Here is a 21386-nt window from a genome sequence, read left to right as displayed (position 1 = left end):
ATACGATAGAACTTGGGCGTGCCACTTAATGACAGACGATAGAACTTTTGTGTATTGAATTTATTTACACTTTTCCTTATTTTTTTACAAGGTTAACTTGGGATGGGAGTAACATAATATAAACAATAACAAATAAATCCTGCCTAATAAAACATGTAAAAGAAATTAAATGAAATCCTTAATTGATGAGTGACATTAACTCAATCAAAATATTAACTATAACTAAAAATTTTATTGCACGCGTATGTGTGTGGAAATCTCATACTTAAAAAATAAATTTGTGTTTAAAAATAACATACAATAAATAATGAAACATATGGTTAGAACTAATTAATAATAACACATGAAATATGTAAGATATAAAATAATGATAAATTAAATTATGAGTAAAACGAAATTTAAATATATAATATTAAGATTATTAAATGGATACAATTATTTATCATAATATTGCCATTAATATTGAGTTGGTGTCAAGTTAATTTGTAACACCAACTGAGTCAATAACATTATTAATATATACAATTGATAGAGGTAATTAAGTGTGCATGAAATTATTATTTTTTTGAAGAAAAGGACTAGGCTTTTATTACCTAAATTAAAACCAAACATCAAAACAAACCAAAAGTCCAAAACCGGACCCAGAAGAAAAAAAAACCCAAAAATCTAAAACAGAAAAAGAAAACTAAGCCAGTCTATCATATTAGGAAGTGTGTACCTGTCCCATCTGTTAAACTAAGCCTTATTGGATAATATGTTTTGAAATAACAAATTAAAGTGTTTTTGAATAAAAGTAAAGTTGAGCAATTTGATATAATCAAGTTGAAATGGTTTCAATTGAGTCAAATATTTTCAAATATGTTTTAACCATTTTCAAACAAGTTAGAATTGCTCTAGGACAAAAAGCATCGATACTTTTTGTCTAACTATCGATATTTTACAAGATATCGATACCCCTCTAATAATCGATACCAAATTGACATTCTGTTTCTTTTAAACCCTGGTAGGTATCGATCCGGTATCAACACTTTTCTTATATTTCCTAAGGTATCGATATTCTTGCTCCAACGGTCACTGAAATCTGCATTGATTACAAAAAAATATCGATACCCTTTTAGTAGGTATCGATACTCGTTGCTGCAGGTGTAGTTAATGACCTGGTATTTCATCCCCCAATGACTATATTTACTTCCACAACAACCACAATAGTTAGAAATCAATTAGAGGGTATAAATATCATCTTCTAAATGTCTAGCAACAAGAAGAGCAATGTGCAAAGCTTAAAGATAAATCAAAACAACTTAGAGCTTAACTCTTTCATACCGTTTCTTGTAGACACTTGTGAGCTTTCATTGTATTCATATAGGTCAAGTGTTCTTCTTTGTATTTGTGCTTAATTGGAAAACATCCTGATCTTGTGAGGATTGTTTTCTTTGTTTGCTTATTTGTATCTCTTTTGAGAGAGGGTTTATTCTTAAGGTTTGGGTAGAAACCTTAAGGGAGTTGTATCTTAAAATTTTGAGGTATAAGTCTTAAGAGAGATTGTAAGGTTAAACCTTATCCTCAAAGGTTACCAAATTAGTAAATTTGGGAAAATACTTAGTTGTGGAAAGCTAAGGTAGTGGAGTAGGCAATTGGGGCCGAACCACTATAAATCCTTGTGTTCTTTGTTGCATTTTTTTGTTGTTTCCACCACAACTTCTCAAAGGCCGAATCAACCTCCCTATCGTCGATCTCGAGTTGATCCTTCCGAGCTAACACTAACCCCTCACCTTTCAATTCAAAACTGACAGTTTCATTTCCTACAGACAATTTTCCATTTTCCATCCATGTTACAGATCATTTCTTTCAAAAACACAATTCTAATCTTTTTTTTATCCCAGGGACTGAAAAGCTTTTAACATCTTCCTCCTCTACCGGGCTCCCGAATCCATTCTTATTCCGTTATCCTCATAATGAATCTCAAGATCGTCACTTCTAGGTAAAACTCTTCACCATTCCTCAAACTTTTAGTAGCTATAGCTTAAGCAAGTTGATTAGCCAATCGTCTTGCATGTTTGATTCGTAGAGACCGGAAAATGTTGATATTCCGTTTTATATTCTGGATATAAGCACTTATTTCTTATTTGTCTTGTGAATCTGAGTTGCATTTCTTTATAACTGATGAAGAGTCCTTCTATAATCACATCTGTGAAACCCAAATCTAATTTTGTTTTTACTGCCTATAAACACGCGAAAGCTTCTGCAGCAAAGCCCGACTTACCATCTGCATGTATTATCGATCTGGAGGCAACCACCTTTCCCAGGGCATTTTTGGCCACTACCCCCCGCTTCAATCTAGAATGTACCCTATCAAAAGCCGCATCGAAGTTTATTTTAATACGAACCCCCAAAGGAGGTTCCTATTTTACCGAATAACTCCCCTAGTAAGCCCTTATTCTTCGTTATCTTCAAGTTCTTTAATGTAACTTTGAATGAAATTGGCTATCTCTCTACCCGATTTTGTTAAGTTCTCATGCGCATGCTTATTCCTTTCAGTCCACAGGGCCCAAAAGGCACAGCAGAAGACCCTCCATTGAAGAACAAAACTTACACTAAATACCCAGGTAAGCTATTCAAACATTCTTTAAGTTGTATTTGAAAATATCCACAGGTACCCTACTAATTCCCAAACATCCTTTGAAGTAGGGCAACTTCGATAAACATGGTACGTTGTTTCAGCCCCTCCCCCACATTTTGGACGCATCGTATTCACCACAAGTCGCTTGTAATACATATTAGATAAATTAGGGATAAAATTTTTCGATATTCGCCATACTGTAATTTTGATTTTAGAAGGAAGATTTAGGCTCCATAGTTTCCTATAGAATCCTTTAGATGTGGCTTGTAATTCATTGAAAGTAGGACTAGGAATACCAAATTGTAATAGTTTGTAGGCACTCCGAACAAAGAACTCTCCTCAGAGTTCGCATCTCCACACCATCACATCATTGTGTGGTTCTTTTGCCAATGGGATTCGAAATATCCTGGCCACGTCAGCATCAAAGAAAGTATCGGTAATAATCTCTCACCTCCATTTTCTATTAGCATTATCAATTAAACCAGCAACTATTAATATGTTATTATCACGAACCATGCTGCTAAATTTATAATCAACCGAACCAGGAATACATGCATGATTTAGGCTCCATAACTTCCTATAGAATCCTCTAGATGTGGCTTGTAATTCATTGAAAGTAGGACTAGAAATACCAGATCATAATAGTTTGTAGGCACTCCGAACAAAGAACTCTCCTAAGGGTTCACATCTCCACACCATCACATCCTCGTGTGGTTCTTTTGCCAATGGGATTTGAAATATCCTGGCCACATCAGCATCAAAGAAAGTATCGGTAATAATCTCTCGCCTCCATTCTCTATTAGCATTATCAATTAAACCAGCAACTATTAATATGTTATTATCACGAACCATGCTGCTCAATTTATAATCAACCGAACCAGGAATACATGCATGATTTAGGCTCCATAACTTCCTGTAGAATCCTCTAGATGTGGCTTGTAATTCATTAAAAGTAGGACTAGGAATACCAGATTGTAATAGTTTGTAGGCACTCCGAACAAAGAACTCTCCTGAGGGTTCGCATCTCCACACCATCACATCCTCGTGTGGTTCTTTTACCAATGGGATTCGAAAAATCCTGGCCGCGTCAGCATCAGAGAAAGTATCGGTAATAATATCTCGCCTCCATTCTCTATTAGCATTATCAATTAAATCAGCAACTATTAATACGTTATTATCACGAACCATGCTGCTCATTTTATAATCAACCAAACGAGGAATACATGCATGATTTAAAATGGAATTTTTTTCTCCTGTTCCCACCCTCCAACACAACCCATCCTGAAGCAACTTACGTGCCAACCAAATACTTTTCCAAGTATATAAAGCCTCATGCTTTAAACTTGCACTTAAAATGTCAATTTGGGAATAATACTTTGCTTTTAAAACCTGGGCTAATAAAAAATCAGGATGATTAATAAGGCTCCAACCTTGTTTTGCTGAAAGAGCCACATGAAATTTATTGAAACTCTTAAAGCCCAAGCCCCTATTCTCCTTCAGCTCACAAAGTTTTCCCCATTCACACCAATGCAATCCTTGCCTCCTATGAGCTATTTGCCACCAAAATCTAGCCATTATGCTATTTAATTCCCCACACAAAGATTTGGGCTAAAGGAAGCAAGCCATTGTATAAGTTCGTATGGATTGAAACACTGATTTTATGAATACCTCATTTCCCCATTGTGAAAGGAATCTAATGCTCCAGCTATCTATCTTCTTCTTCATTCGATCCTTTAAAATTTGAAATAAAGCCTTTCTTTTTTTCTACCCACCATATTAGGAAGGCCAAAATATCTTTCTAGATTGTTTGACTACCTAGCCCCCAATCCTCTCGATATTTGCACTCTTACCGAATCAGGGTATTTGTATTATAGTAAACTATGAACTTTTCGAAATTTACACATTGTCCCGAGCAAGTTTCATACTCCTTCAAGATCTTCTTTAAGATATGAGCACCCCGAATTGTTGCCTCCCCAAAAAGGACATAATCATCTGTAGAAAGTAGATGAGAAATCTGGGGTCTACTCCTACTTGCCTTTGCCCCTTTCATCAAACCTCCCTTCAAAGTAAGTCTTATGAGAGTAGAAAGTCCCTCACTGCAAATAAGAAAGAGAAAAAAACTCAAAGGATGCCCTTGTTGAAGTCCTCGGACGAAAAGACGCTTCCATATTTCAATTGATACTAACCGAATAAGATATCGTCGAGACACACTTCATCACTATGTCCACCCAAACCTTTTCAAAACCCATTTTCTCCATCATAGCTCTAAAAAAACCCTACTCTACTCTATCATATGCCTTACTAATATCCAACATAAGTGCCATGAAACCCTCCATTCCCACTTCTGTCGAAAAGTATGCAAAATTTCATAGGGAAGCAAAACATTATCCGAAATCAACTATCCCAGCACAAAAACACTCAGACACTATCAATACATACATCTAATACCCTTTGAAACTGATTAGCCACCATTTTTGCTATTACTTTATATATGACATTGCAAAAACTAATGGGTCTAAAATTAACCATGCTAGTCGGATTAGGGATTTTTAGAATGACTATGTTTGCAACGTTCATAGGTTATAAATCCATACCATCATTTAAAACACCCAGAAAATAAAGGCTTAACTCCTTTCCCACAATATGCCAACATTTCTAAAAGAATATAGTCGAAAAACCATCCTCGATGCATTTTTTAGGCTCATATCCCTCAACGCCCTAAAAACATCCTCATTCGTATTCTTTGCTATTAACAAATGCATTTGCTATATCAGAAATGCATCTCTCAACCCCAGATAGAATATGATTCAACTCGCTCACCCTCTTTCTCGTAAAAATCTCTTCAAAGAACCCCCTCGCTATCTTTTCCATTTCAACTCACTCCCTAGTCACCTTACCATCCCCATATTCCAAACACTTGATTATGTTCATTCTCCTTCGTTGAGAAGCATACCTATGAAAGAAGTTCATAATTTTGTCCCTTACCTTTAACCAAATTGCTCTCGCTTGTTGCTCCAAAAAAACTTCATCTTTTTTAATCTCCCAATTCAACTGAATTTTTCTATAGATGAGCTCGCACAAGTTCACATCGTTTCAATCAACTTCAATCAAAAGCTCCAATTTCCTATTCAACTCATTTTTCAAGTCAATCCTTTTATCCTTTACCTGATGTGCCCAACTGTCCAATCCTACCCGAAGCCTCTCCAACTTTGAAAAGGTATCCCCCAAATAAGTTTCCAAATTTTTTTAAATTTCCCTCTCAAACAAATCCACCGTTTTCCACCAAGCTTCGAATTGAAATCTTCTATACCCCTCACTTCCCCTACCCTTTTCATTTGAATTAAGAGAGGACAATGATCCGAAAAAGAGTGGGGTAAATGTCGAATCATTGCATTTGGAAATCTACCTAGCCATTCCTCATTCGTCACCCCCTATCCAAACGTTCTCTGATATTTGCTTCTGGCAAGTTACCTCTCTCCTATGTAAACTACGGTCTCGAATAACCCACATCCATTAACCTATAATCCTCGATAACTTTCCTAAACATCTTCATTCTCCTTTAATCCATCAGTATACCCCCTACTTTTTCAAAAGAATACATAATTTCGTTAAAATCACCACAAACAAGCCATGAAAGATCATTACTATTCCCTAAGCTAATATTCACATCCTTCTTCCATGCTAAACAAATGCCTTCTCTTAACCCATCAACCCCCGCTTCTATCCCGTTTATAAAGCCACATCTTCTCCTCATTGATTCCATTCGTCTACCATCTTGTTTCGTCTCTATAAAGAAGACTACTTAGGGATTATACATCGTTAGCACATGCCGAAGTCGACGAACAGGCCGTGGGCTCTCCAAACCACGGACATTCCAACATATGATTTTTATGTGCCCGGTTGGCTTGCCTTTTGGCAGCCGCCGATCTTTGTTGGAAAGGAGTAGAAAATTACTCCAGAGTTATCATTATAGAAACATTAGACACTAGACTATCTAGGTCATTAACTTCAAGTTTTGCCTTTGTAATTCCTTCAACACAAAGTGGTGAATTCTCCAACTCATCAGTCCCCACCAAGTCTATTTTCTCTTTTCCCATCACACTTTCAAATTTATTTTGATCTACCACAACATTTATTATCGTTCTCTTCTAACTTTTTTTCCCTTTTGAGACTTACCCTCCATAGGCCTAACAAACCTACTTTGGCAACCATCTGTTTCCATATTAAGGCGCTCAACAATTGTCATTAAGCCATCATGGTCCATTTGTTGCAATTTGGCTTCCTTAAATGGTGGGACTCTAAAATCACCATAATCCCTAAGATTGTGCACCAGATCATTAGTTTCCAATTCTGCCAAAAATTCCTCAGATCCCACTTCCTCCTCTAATTGGTGAACCACAGTTGAAACCTGAGTTGTTGATCCATCCTTACAAAACTTGCTATCCACCCCATCGATCACATCACCAACACCAATATAGGAGCACTGCTTCATTAATTTCTTAGTAGATAAATCGAATTTCAAACTTTCTTTGCCCAATAAATTTGATTCAGTTTTAAATGCCAAAGAGTAAAGGAGTTCATCTTCTGACATATCCCTGATATCAGTTGGGATCCCATTACACTCATTGATCCCATGACCTATTCGACCATACCCAAAGCAAAAATTTGGCAAATTATTATACTTAAAAGAAAGCCAAATTTTCTCTTGATTACCAGCTGAGACAAAGATCCCTTTTTATAGTGGTTTCTGCACATCCAACTGAATTTTTAGCCAGCAAAAATCCCTTTTGACTTTTGATCTAAGAACCCTTCCAAAAGTTGACCCAATTGCATGCATTAGATCTTTCTTATCACATTCCGGGGGACATGGAAAACCTTAATCCAAAAAGGAGATAGAACCAATCGAATTTTTCTTTGTTTAATTGGATTAACTAACCTATAAAAAAATAACAAGTTGCCTTCGAAAAAGCCATGGTCAAGCCTCGAGAATTAACTCCAACTCATCATTTTTTCAAACGAGACCAAAAATAGGTTCAGCCCTTCCACTTGGATCTCAAACTTCTTCCTTATCTTCCAAATACTCTTAAGTTTAGCCCGAAAACTATCTGGATTGTAAGATTTTGTTGTCCACACAGTACATAATAACGTCAGATTATAACCACGAACAACCAACGAACTCTATACAGTTAACTGACCCAATTCTTCTTCCAAGAGGAAGATCTCATCCCTTCCCATTCTCCAAAAAAGGTCACTACCCTACTCCAACCCAACCACAACAACCACTGTTTCTATAGGACACTAAGAGAGAGCACTCTCGACTTTTTAACTTAGTTGATTAAAAAATTAAAATGTATAAAAACATCAAAATTAAGTTTTTGTTTAGTGGTGAATTTAAAATTTTATTAGTGCAGGTGACATTATTCTTAAATGACAATATAAATAATATATATTTATACTATATATAAAGGTAGTTGACTGAGTTGGTGTCACGAGTCAACTCAACACCAATTCAGTTATGAAATTACTAAAATACCCTTACTTTAAAAGGTAATTAATATTATTATAAGAGTATTTTCATCTTTTCATACATTTATATAATTTCTAAATAACACAACTAAAAAACATTATTTGAGAACCAAACACAAGACCAACAAATTCATATAAAAACCTGGGGTTGTAAATGAACCGAGCTTGAATGAACGGACATTTGTTGATGTTTGTTTGTTTGTTTTTATGCTTGTTCGTGTTTGGTTTGTGTTCGTTAAGAATTTCAAATTTTTTGTTCGTTTTCGTTTCATTAAAATTATGTTCATGAACATGTTCGTTTAACTTAAACGAACATATAATTGAACATTTTCAAAAACAATGTTCATAAATAATGAACAAACATACAATAGATAAACATATATATAATTTTTAGATATAAAATAGTCAAATATTAATATCAATAATTATATTATAAATAAAAAAGTATACAAACCAAAATGGAACAATAAATGAGCTTTAAATGATTTATTTAACGAGCTTTAAATGAATATAAATGAGTTTGTTCATGAACATAAATAAACCGAACAAGCTTTATTTGTGTTCGGTTCATTTAATAAACGAGCCTTAAAATCTTATTCATGTTCGTTTACTTAGCTTAATAAATGAACATAAACGAATAAAACTGAATTTTTCATTAATTGTTTATTGAACGCTCTTTTATTTACAATCCTATAAAACCCCTTGCCCTTCCAATAATAATCATTTGTTGATTTATTTATATATATATATATATATTAATATAAAATATTTTTGTTCATCCACGTTGTAGGTATGATAAAATCTAGTACATAAATAATGTTCTTGATTAAGTTAGTGTCACAAATCAAATTGTATAAATAAAAAAGACAAAAAGTCATTTTAAAATAAATTTAATAAATTACTAGGGTTTATAAGTATTTTTTCCTTTAAAACATTGTTTTTAAAACTTACTAATGTATCATGTAAGATTTTTCAATAACCACTATACATATTATCTTTATAAACTACCCATTTATCAATAAAAAGAACCATTAACTATTCTTTAAAGAAAACTAATCAAAATTTAAAATGTTCAACCAAAACAAACATAATATCACCACCTATAGGATGAGTGTAAGTATATCTAGTGTATTTAAAGAGGATACTCAATATGGATTTTGTCGAATGTAGCTACTTATCTCAAAACTCCATAAGAGTTAAAATAATATGATATTAAACTTTATTAAGATTTAATTTGCATATATATATATAATATTTGAAGAACCGATTTTATTATGAATTGGTAACAAATCTAAGAAAATGTTTACCAGTGGGAATTAATTAAGCAGGTAAGGTACAGGGTCTATTGGAATGGTCAAAGGAGGAATGGGATCAAATTATCAGAACCAATTTGAAAGGATCATGGTTGGTATCAAAGTATGTTAGCATGCACATGCATGATTCTATTGGAACGTTTTCAATAATATTTATAGTATTTCAATAACTATAAATGAAAAAGTGTAATTAATCAAAAGTTATATCTCTTTAGTTATTGACAAAGAATTATGATTATTCAAATAATATTATTTGAATAGTTATGTTTAATCAAGAGATATTAGATGAATAATTATGTTTTTTAAATATATTATTATTTAGAAATAACACCTATTGAAAGATGTCTCTATGAAGAGACATAAAATTCCTATAAATAGGAAAGAGATTTCATTTGGAAACCATACCAATAAGTTATGAAAATTCTTTCTATCTTTCCTCCATCTTCTAATATTATTATATTGTTCTATAAGAATTATTACAGAAATTTTTTTTTATAGAAATTGATTTTCTTGTTATACATTGCTCAGTGCTTAGTAGACTATTTTCATCAGTGCAAAACACAAATAGTCATCGGACTTCATTGTATCCTCGAGGTTCATTTGCTTGAAACTTATTTGCACACCGAGTATAGATGGGGGCGAATAGAACATTAAATATAGTGGCTAGATACACGCCTTGGACCCTTATCATATTTCTTCATTTTTTGTTCAAGTTGTTGTTTGTGTTCCGTTCGTGTGTTCGAGATTTTCCTCACCGAAGTTTTGTACTAACAATTTTAAGGCTATATTTTCATGATGACTACTACAACACATGAAAGTGGAACATTAAAGGTGTTGGTTTCCAACTTAGTCAAACTTGATCGGTTGAATGGTGGCAATTTTTGACAATGGCAGAAAAAGATGCATGTCTTATTATCAACTTTAAAGATTGCCTATATTTTGAATACTCCAAGACTGGAAGAGAATGAAAACGAATCTGTTGCTGCAACCCGAGAAAGGCAAAAATGGGACAATGTTGATTCCATATGCATAGGCCACATATTGAATGGTTTATCCAATGGTTTGTTCAACACCTACCAAAATGAAGTTACCGCTAAGGAATTATGGGACAAATTGGATGTAAGATATATGACCGAAGATGCTACAAGTAAGAAATTTATTGTTAGTCGTTTCAATAATTATCAAATGATTTATTGTCATTCTATTATGGAATAATTTCGTGATATTGAAAAAATGTTGAACCAATTTAAGCAATATGATATGAAAATAGATGGAATGATTGTTGTATCCTCCATTGTAGACAAACTTTCACTGTTTTGAAAAGACTTTAAAAGAAGTTTAAAACATAAGAAAAATGAAATATCTCTTGAGGCTTTGGCAAATCATCTTCGTATTGAAGAAGAATATCAAAAGCAAGATCAGAACTTAAATTCAAAAAATGTCAAAGTGCATGTTACGGATGAAGTACAAACTACTAAATCATCCAAGAGAAAGTTCAAACAAATTGATATAGCACATAAGTTAAAAAAGAAACAAAAGGGCTCATGCTATCATTGTGGTAAGCCGAGACATTTCGAGAATGAATGTCTATTTTTAAAGAAGAAATCATCTTCTAAGGCTGATAATAATGAAAAGTTTATTGCCATGATTTCTCAAATTAATATCGTACAAGATGATAATACATGGTGGATTGATACTGGAGCAACCAAACATGTGTGAAAAGATTAAAGCATATTTACAAAGTTTACACAATGTGAATATGACAATGACTTGCACATGGGAAATTCTTATTAGTTTGTATATGAGAGATTCTGATTTCAATTCCCTTCCATTGAATTTTTATTAGTTTTGTTCCTTCTTTTAGTTGTTCACATGTGGGTTATATTTTATTCCTATTAGTAGGAATGAGTCTGCTGGTTCAGTGGAAATGCCTTAGCTTACCCTTGGGTTTCAAGTTTAAAACCTATCATACACAAGTGGGAATTATTTTTGTTGATTCTCGTTTGTGACACCCATGTGGTTGAAACTGGGTTAAATGTATATTTTGAATCACCAGATTGTGTTAACCGATAAATCTGATAGGTTAGGATATTTTATTTTATTTTATTTTATTTTTAATTAAAATTCAGCTTCTAAAAATTCTCCTTGATTTTTGTCATTCATTTTCACTTTCTCCTCTTTTTCCTTCGCATTAGTTTTCTTTTTGGGATTTTCTTGTTTTTTGCGTGTTAGTCCCTTTTGATTCTTCTGTTGTCGCTCCTTTTGTTTCTACTCTGTTACTATTTTGGACAAGTGTCATTGTTTCTGCTTGTTCGGTTCTAGCCAAGCGAAATTTGGGTGTTTCAGTGCCATGTTTTCTCTTCTTAAGGGTTGGTTGTGTTATTATTTTTTTTATTTCAGTTTCTAAAAGAGGTGTGTGAATGTATGGGTTGGATGTACTGATCATTAAATTGTTTCTATTTAGACGAAGTTCTGGAGGCGATTGTTTCTCTGGAAAATTGAGGATCTAAGAACTGTTTATTCTTTAGGTAAGTGGTTGAATACCTCAGTTGGGGGTTGGTGGTGAATTTCAGCAAGAGCCGAATGCTCTTTTATATTTGGTCAATTCATTAATTGAGTGTGGGTCAAATGTTTAGTTCAAATTTAGTGTAATTCTTGATAATTGATAGTTGTGGATGTTGTTTGTACAGAATTGGATATTGCTATCTGCCAACATCTTAAGAACGTTCAGGTGTGTGACGCTAACTCGAAACTTCATAAAATAGCAAAAAATTAAAACTATCAACACCACACGATCGTGTCCCAAACCGTGCAACTCACAGAGCTGTGTGTTAGGCCGTGTGCCAAACCATGTGAGCCATACAACCGTGTGTCACGATCGTGTCCCAAACTGTGTGGCTCACACGACCGTGTGTTAGGCCATGTGCCAAACCATGTAAGTCACACGAACATGTGTCAAGACGTGTGTCAGGCCATATGAACCACATGAGCATGTGCTTGACCGTGTACCAAGCCATGTAGGCCACACGGGTTGTGCCAGGTAGGGCATGTGGGCCCATTTTGAGTAAGTTTAGTTAGGGCTGAGTTTTGGATTGCGTATTCGAGGTCAATGATTTCTTAAACTCTGATGAATGATATGTATGATTGTCCAATCAATGAAATCTGTTGTTTCTATTGTGTGTGTTTTATCTTATGTGATAAGTTATGTTTTGTTCTGATTCTTATGGCATGTGACATTGTGGCTATTCTGATTAAATTGATCTTTTATTATTGAAACCTGACATATCTTTTCTGCAAAACATGAAATTCCATGCCTACTGATTTCTGTTAAATGTACGATTGCATGTTCAACATGCTTACTGTTTTGACTATGTATTTGTGTGCCATGTCACATTGCATAGGGTTGGGATGATATGGTAAGGAGGAAGTTCTGGCAGTTTAATAATTTGCACTACCTGGTGGTTTAACCACATATCTGTTCTGGCAGCTTGACTACAATTATGGTGGCTCGACGACACATATATGTTCTGACAGTTTTTCTGCAATTCTAATGGCATTGTCCACATTTATTTGTTGGTGTGTTTTGGATGGACAAGTTCTAGGGATTTTTATTTGGTGTGTAGTAGAGTTAGGTAGGAAATTTCTGAAAATTTGCATTATGTTTTCCTGAAATTTACTGCATTAACATAACTGTTCAAATTTGTGAAATTGATCGTTATAATATTCTCTATGATATTCTGATGTCTATTATATTATTTGTATTTATACTTGAGTTAAGTCGTACACTGAGTTTTTTAACTCTCCCCATTTGTTTAATATTTTAGGTAACCGTGGACTTGGGATTGGACAACATACAGGAGTTCGGATATGTTTTCTCGCATAAGATTATTTTTATATAATTATTAATTTATGAAATTTTGAACAGTTGGACTAATTTTCATATTTTTATTTCAATTTTGAGTTTTGTTAAGTTTTTTTAGTTAATTAGTTTAAATGCTTTGCATGATTTCTGTTAATAAAAAAGAAATGTTCAATTTTCAAAATTAAAAAAATTAAGGATTTTTCCGTTGTAAATATGAAATAGCAGTTCGAAAGATAATAACAAAGGTTTTAGAAGTTACTCACTTGACAAACGTGAAGTTTTCTTTGGAGATAAAGTAAAACATGTTTTGCAAAATTATTACTGCTTCTACAAGTTCAAACACTGTTTAATAAGACAAGCTTTTTGGCGTTTTCGAGTGATCGATGTAACCTTTAAGATTCAGTCATAATGTCTAGACCGAATATGAGATGTTACTAGATACCACTAGACACCGTTGACCACCATGGGCAACAATTGGCTTTGATGCCCAAACACAATCCGTGTTGGAGAGGACCAATCCCCTAATACAAGCTGGTAAAACAAATAAGAGATGAAAAACATAGCTAGACCTAATAACATGTTTTGTAGCATTAAGGGTTAAGTTATTTGTAGTGCACCAGAATCTGAAAATAAGCAAGTAAATTAGTTGGATGAAGAAGTGGAAGATCATATTCTAACCTCCCTATCTTTCCTCCAACAAACTCAGATATGGGTCTTGGAACAAGTCAACCCCTAGCTGAAAGCTTAACCCCACGTGGTTTCCTAAATTATGCGCGTACATGTGGCAACGTGTCAAATAATTGGAAAAAAAAACTCATTTCATTCATCAAGCAACACAATTTCCATACACAAGCTGTTAAGGAAATCACCCAACAAAAAAATAAAATACAAATTCCAATACATTGAAGCAGAATTAAAAACCTTACCTTTTTTCTCTCTTTCTTTTTTTCTAAATAAATTATCAAACCTTTCATCCTAAAGTTTCGGTTGTAGTGTAATGTTTCATCCAGCATCCTCACCCTTCCTTAACGTTGTAATTATAATGCTTGGAAGTGCTTCCACTGTTGCTTCTATTCTTACGAGGTTTCCCTCCTCAAAACAAATAAAAGCCAGCCGACAAACATCCCCATAATGTCAAACTTGGGAAGCAACAAGAATCGCCTCAACCCTTTTATAATACCTAAGAATTGCATCATTTGACTGTTTTCACCAGAACAAATGAAATTGTTAGAGTTTCTTGGGCAAGTTGTATGTCTTCTTAAGGAACTTAGCCGCTGTCTCATCACTCCGGTAACACAAAACTCGCAAGAGTGTGTTTGGTTCCGTGGGACTCCACTGACCGGATGTTGGTGGCAATGGAAGCTTGGATTTAGCAGAAGAACCGTAACTCTCTGCAGTCATGTATTTGAATTGCTCAATCAGGCTGTCAGTTTCAGTATGAAATAAAGGGAGGATGGCTTTAACTGTTATTGAAAACTTTTGGATCAAATCAGCCGGAAGTCCATCACCATTGGACCAAAATAAATCCGTCAAGAACTTAAAATCTTCTGCTATTGTTTCATAATCTTGCAGGGAGAAAGCACGAGCAGGACCTCCAGCAAGTAAAACCAGAAGGAAACCATCGAAAGAAGCTTTCATTACTTCAGTAATAACTCGTGTTCTGACTCTGTCATGCACAGTTAATGAAAGTACCTCCAAATAGTGCTCGAGCTCCTGAAGAAAAGGCTCAATTCTAGATGATGAAACTTCCCCAACATACAGCCCATCCCAGAGGACATGACTTAGATCCTGGAAGATGACCTTATATGCAGTTGCCTCACACAGTTGTTGTATCCCTTCCAAACAAGCAGCAGCTGAAAGTTCGAATGCTTTCCCCGTCCCATTGGCAATATTGTTGTTATGAGATTCAGAACTTCTAAGATGCACAATTGTCCGTTTTGCCAAGACATCCAACTCCGTTCGAATATGCTGAAGAGTATTAATGCGACAGTATAGCTGGGGAATCCCGAACGAGCCATTACCATTTGTGGTCGCAACCTGAGATTTCCTGCTCTGTTCCTTTTGAAACTTCTCCTTTTTCTTAAATACACCCGAAACTTTTGACCGTGATGAACATCGAGTCAAAGCAGGCATTGAGGGAACAAAAGTACTCCGGGTCCCTGTAGATCAGAATATCTTGTATTTAACTTTTAGTTTTAGTCAAAACTGATAACTTCAGAGAAATAATGGAAAGAAATCCATGCTGTGGACTTCTACAGATTATGCAAAATACGTACCACAGCCAGAGATTATGTAAAATACGTACCACAGCCAGACTTTGCCTTTGATATATAATGTTGAAGACATCTATCGATACCATTGGTTAAATCAGGAAGCAATGCTGCATGTATAGATATTGGTAACAAAAAGAATGCTTCCAAAGCTTCATCTACAATTCGCAAAACTTCAACAGAAGAGGGAGCAAATCGTTCTTTATTCGCTCGCGGATCCCATACCTATAAAGAGACAACAAACAGAAATGCATAGCAATGAACGGTCAGATACTAAATGAGATTCAAGACATGACAAATGGTAGAAACTGAGTATAATCTATAAACATGAACAAAATTCCCCTACTAAATAGCTTTCATCTTCAAATCTTCCGATTATGGAAGACGACAGAAGAATATTTCAACTGACTAAAACCACTATCAAATAATTAAAGAAAAGGAACAAAAGCCATGAACCTCTTGTTGTAGATTCCTGTCAACCCATTCCTTCAGTCTGTCTAATCTAGTCTTTATCCATGATTTCACCAGATTGGAGACTACAGATTCAGCCTCATAAGGAGGCATCTCCCTTATGATTGACTTTCCGCCATCCTCACTGTCCACTGAGTTTTCAACCGCGATCTGCACAAGATCTTTCTCCAATTTTTCTGCAGCTCTTAGCACTTGTAATATATCCGGTGTCAATTCACCAATGCTGGAAACAAATTGCTTCAGCTCATTCCCATAGCAGGAATGAAGAGTTGCTACAGCCACACCGGCCGAAAGAGGATGCCACCTCTTTAATATTGGACTAAAAATTGCCTTCTCACTGAAAGCCAGTGTACTGACATCTTGTGCAAGGATGGAAAGGAAAGGAAGCTGATTTTGCTGGTTCTTATTAGATGAGCGTTTGCTAGACTTCACCTTCTCCATTATCTGTCTAAATACATTATCAACAGAGAAAACCTTGAGTCACTTTCAGACGGAATTTAATAAACTTGGTCTAAATATAGAATTTAAGGCTAACACAACAAATATTAGGGTTTAGTAAGGGGAAATGCTACTCATAAAGAAATGATGACGCTGCACTTGGAAAATTTGCATATTTAATATGCCTGCAAAAACTTGCAAATGCTGAAAACCTATCTATCATATGGAAAATGTTAAAAACGAATTTATATCATGAAATGAAACTATAGGAGCCTTGTTATCTTGCACTGCCCAATAATATGTATGGACATTTGAAATAGTGAAAACTTGCCTGAAAAAAAGCAGTGCGCAGTGATGATCGTATGTACGTATCAACTCTCTCATGAGCCACATCAAATTCCTTTCTTTTTTTACGGTACTCATGCGAGATATCTTCTACCATTATCTTTGCTGATAGAACTCCCACAGAAACAACACATTCCAATAACTCAGTGTTATCACTATGAAAATAATTGTGGTAGGCAAGAAGCCTTTTCTCAGCCCAACCTAAGATTGCACTCAAAGTAGAACTCAATATCTTGGAGTAATTGGGATCTTTCATGGACTTTGAATCCTTTTCAACTTCCATCAACAGATTATTGGCAGCAAACAATAGATCCCCTTCCACTTCACCAGTAGCCACATAACGGTTAAACAATATCCACAAGAAACAAAGATTATGCAGCATCTGATTCATTCCAAGGACTACCCAAGTCTTTTTTATGAGTTCAAGAACCTCATCAACTTCTTCAATAACCGATGTTTCATCATTAACATCAAAACAAGCTTCTAACAGCATTTGGTAAATTCTGAGATTCAATGGGAATCCATCTGCCCAGTGGATAGTCTCAGAAGCAGACCCATCAAAGGTTCTACAAGCAAGAGATAAAACAATGCTCCGGAGTGCTTGCATCGATTCATTGTTTTTTCCAGTCTCCAAGGGCTTCTCGAGGGCTCCACGAATGATCTGTCGTAGTCGCTGTGGAGCAGTGTCGGTCTTGTCCAGTGGCAAGAGAGGATGCAATAGTAATCCAGCTTCAAGAAGCTTCAGATTTCTCCTTTGCCAAGCTTCATATTCTCCTTGATTCGGAAAATCCGAAGGCTTGAGTTGCTGCAACATCTCAAGTGGCAACACTACTGACTCTATCCGTCTTCCAAGCTGATAAACGTATAGCATACATACATATGTACTGTTAATAAAAAAAATAAGAAAATTTGAGCAGCAAAAAAAAAAAACATGAATGAACTCAAACTCCACAAACATTCTCAATAATCAACAACTGTTGTTGTCCACAGTGATTCCAGCATAAATTATCAAATTAAAAAAAATTTAGAAAATTAAAAGCTTCTAATTTATTCAGCTTAGCACAAATTACTTCTACGGAATTACATAACTTAAGCTTAAATAAAGAGAAACGCCAAAAAAAAAAAAGGGTTGCTTCTCTCAGTAAAATTGAAAGGAAAAAAAGACAAAAAAAAAAAAAAGGTTATATATACAGTTTTTAACAAACCTGAGCAGCGGCAACTCTCAAAAGAGCTCTTCTAACCCTGGAATCCGTTTGCTCTGAAATTCCCATCTGAACCCTCAACATCTCTCCAATTGTAACCGCCTTTTTGACTCGTTCCGAGTCCGACTCACCACTCACTTTCTTTCTCCCAGACGATCTCAATCCCAAAGCCTTCTTCACCTTACTCGCCGCCGTCGATGTCAACGACCTTTGCAACGACGCTGTAGACGTCAGAGTCGGTGTTGCCGTCCTTTCCGAGTTCCTCTCCGACTGCGATATGTAAGTCAAAGGCTTCCCACCGGTACTCCGACAAGCTCCAACCAGAATCTCATAAGCCGTCTCACGGAGCGCCGAATCCGACAAATTCGTCGCCAACTCCCCGAAAGGACACGGCAGCGTCTCGGTCAAGAAATTAGGCATTGCCGCCGCCGCCGCCACCGTGGTCCTCGTTTGATGATGGCTGTGTCGTTTGGCTTGGCTGGAACTTCTATCCCTTAATCTACCCGACATGTTTGAGAATTGCAGAGTAAAAGAATAAATTAAAACGGGCTTAAAGATGAAGGTTTTATGGGATTGTTTACTTTACTGCCTTTTTCTTTTTTATTAGTGAAGATTCTTGCTTGACTTTAAAGGAAACAAAATGAAACTTCTGCAAAATTCATCATAAAATAAAAGTAGACAGACAGTCAAAGAATTTGGTATCTTTTTGTAAGAAAAAAAAATGGATGAGCATTAAGAAGAAAATAAATAAAATGATGGTATTGCCGTTGTCTTTGAGGGCAGCCAGCCAGACCGAGTCAGGAGCGCGTGCGATGTAGTTTCTTCTTCTTTTCCTTTTTTAATAAAGATAATTGCTGACTCTTTCTTTAATTGAATTCCATCCTTATGCTTTACAAAAATTTAAAATTTGGTCCCTCTATTCTAATTTGATACATTTTTTATCATTGTAATTTATTAAAACTGGGAAACTAATTCAATTGTTTGAACCCATGTTAATTTAAAGGGATTAACTTCTCAGTTTGCATAAGGTAGAGGGATAAAATTTAAAATTAAACCTTTTTGTTGGTGAAATAATATTAATGTAGATTGGGATGTTGGACCAGTTTGACATTTAATTTACAGTTCATAATGTAGCTTTAAAGTTGTTGTTTTTTCTTTTCTAGATTCAAAGTTAATGTGAAACTCTAAGCATTCTTTGTTGGTTTGGTTTTTTGTGGTGAGTAAGAATTGAAATGGAAGAGAGGAAGTTTTTATTTCTCTTTAATTATGGCAATGATAATAACTTTGAAGTGGATGTGTGATGCAAATTTTGATTTTTCTTAATGAATTTTACTAGTAGTATTATAAAGTTTAGTTAATAACATGAATTTTTGTTTTATAATGAAAATCATAGATCGAGTTAGTGTAACAGTCAATTAAGCATTAATTCAATTGAAAAATTTACTAAAATATTCTTCTATATATAAAGTAGATTATATTATTATTAGATTAGCTTTATCTTTTTATATTTTTCTATAAAATCAATTATAATGATATTTAAACTTAGAGATAAATATTAAATTTATACATAAACTTTGGTTCAATGTGTAATTTGGTTTTGTACAATTATACACATGAAACTTCAATTGTAGTTCATATGTATAATGAAACTTTGATTTTGCTTCAATTGTACACATTTAAAGAAATGAATACATATATTTATTTTCATATTGGAATAATGTAACTGTTTGTGTATGCAAAATAGTGCTAATTGGATGATGTTAGTGATTTATGAAACTTGAACCAAACCAAAATTCCATGAATAAAATCACACAAAATCAAAGTTCATTAGATTGAAGTTCATGTGCAGTTTTGATATTGAACCCTTAAACCTATGATACAATGAATTTTAAATATTGAACCTTACCATCTCAATCAAAGTCTCATTTAATTTCTATATCAATTTTAACAACTATATTTGTTAAAAAATTCAGTGTGCCGTAATTTTCTAGCATATATGAAAATTTTGATTTTATAGTAAAAGCATGTGTATATTTATCCAAATTTATCCTACTTTAAATTAATCTTGTCGCTTGTGAAATCTATTTAGTTATATTTTATAATTATGTTATGTGATAAATAATTTTATTCTGATTCTCCTCATGTTTTTATAAAAAAATTACTTTTATGGGATTTTATATATATTTTTCCTTTGAGTAAACTCACAATTGAAATACCTAACCAAACTTCTCAGCCTTTTTATTATTATATTTTCTCCTTTTTTAAAAAAAAAAGATAAAAGGGCAAGTAAAGTAATAGATTAGATTGCAAACAAGTGAGAGAATGATGAGCTCAATCAACCAAAAATATTTTATTTATTACATCTCTCAGCTTCAGGCAAATTGTTGTCAGAATATAGAATCTCAAAATATCTTTCTTACTACAATTTGCTTCTTTTTGCTGCAGGGATTGAGACCAATTCTTTTTATTGTCAACAAGTTTAAAATTTGCGCTTCATTTTAAATACTATCAATAAATTAAATGGTTATTTATTATTAGAAGGTGAAGTTATTTGATTTTTTAAAAATATTTTTATAATATATCATCATTTAATTAATTGATATTTTATAAAAAATTTATATATAATTAATACATTAAATTTAAACTCTTTAAATTAATTAAATTTTAGTTTGATTTGTAATATAGTTGATTATGGGCTAGCCAGATCAATACAGAATTTTAGGCTCACTGTTTAAGCTTAGTCTCGACTCGATCCGAAAAATAGACTTAAATTTTTTTTCTAAACCCAGCTCATATTAAAAATGTTAAACCCAAGCCCGATCATAATAAATTTTCTAGATTATTTTTTATATAAAAACAAATCTAAAAAATATAATATATCAAATATACTAAAAATATTAAAATAAATATTTTCCAATAAATTAAAAAAAAAGTGTACGGGCAAGTGATTCGGGTTGGACTAGGTCGAGCCCAAGCTAAAAAAAATGCTACTCAAGGCTCGATTCATTTACAAAATGAGCTTTATTATTTGTTCAAGTCCATTTTTTGAGCTTATACTTTTATTTAAATTCTCTTACTTTTCAGATCAACCTTTAAATGGGCAAATCACCTTAAAAACATATGAGTTGGAATATATTAAGGTATATGTTGAAACTTTTTTTGAAAATCGACTTTATTTTGAAAACAAAGATGAGAGTCGCCACCAATCCTTTTTATGAGGTGTGATCGGGTCACCTCGTAATTTGATCGTTTTAATAAACGGTTTGATTTACTAAAACAAATATTTTTGGTCTACAAAATTCAGGAAACGGGTTCGGGAGAAGAAATCATGTAACGAAG

General features: G+C 34.0%; 1 protein-coding gene across 2 annotated transcripts; it reads right to left on the bottom strand.

Moving 5' to 3' along the window:
* Positions 1 to 14118: 14118 nt before the first annotated feature.
* On the bottom strand, positions 14119 to 18850 carry LOC105773019 (protein unc-13 homolog). 2 transcript variants are annotated; one of them, XM_012594585.2, is made up of 5 exons: positions 18051 to 18850; positions 16832 to 17698; positions 16048 to 16506; positions 15627 to 15816; positions 14119 to 15480 (listed from the first exon to the last, which is right to left on the bottom strand). In XM_012594585.2, exons 1-5 carry the CDS (start codon positions 18555 to 18557, stop codon positions 14549 to 14551), a joined length of 2955 nt encoding a protein of 984 aa, XP_012450039.1. In that variant the 5' UTR covers positions 18558 to 18850; the 3' UTR covers positions 14119 to 14548. The 2 variants fall into 2 exon arrangements, with proteins under 2 accessions (XP_012450039.1, XP_012450040.1); XM_012594586.2 differs by having other exon boundaries at positions 16832 to 17729; positions 18051 to 18199.
* Between the last annotated feature and the right edge of the window lie 2536 nt (positions 18851 to 21386).

Source organism: Gossypium raimondii, chromosome 6 (genome assembly GCF_025698545.1).
Source record: "Gossypium raimondii isolate GPD5lz chromosome 6, ASM2569854v1, whole genome shotgun sequence".
Classification (NCBI taxonomy): Eukaryota; Viridiplantae; Streptophyta; class Magnoliopsida; order Malvales; family Malvaceae; genus Gossypium; species Gossypium raimondii.
This window is presented reverse-complemented; position numbering and strand designations above follow the sequence as displayed.

Bases quoted from the DNA above. Each gene is read 5' to 3' on its own strand.
- LOC105773019 (XM_012594585.2), bottom strand. From the start codon at position 18,557: ATGTCGGGTAGATTAAGGGATAGAAGTTCCAGCCAAGCCAAACGACAC. The intron at 15,817-16,047 runs GTTCATGGCTTT...GTCTCTTTATAG, and splicing joins ACAGGAATCTACAACAAGAG to GTATGGGATCCGCGAGCGAA. The intron at 15,481-15,626 runs GTACGTATTTTA...TCTGATCTACAG, and splicing joins AAAGGCAAAGTCTGGCTGTG to GGACCCGGAGTACTTTTGTT.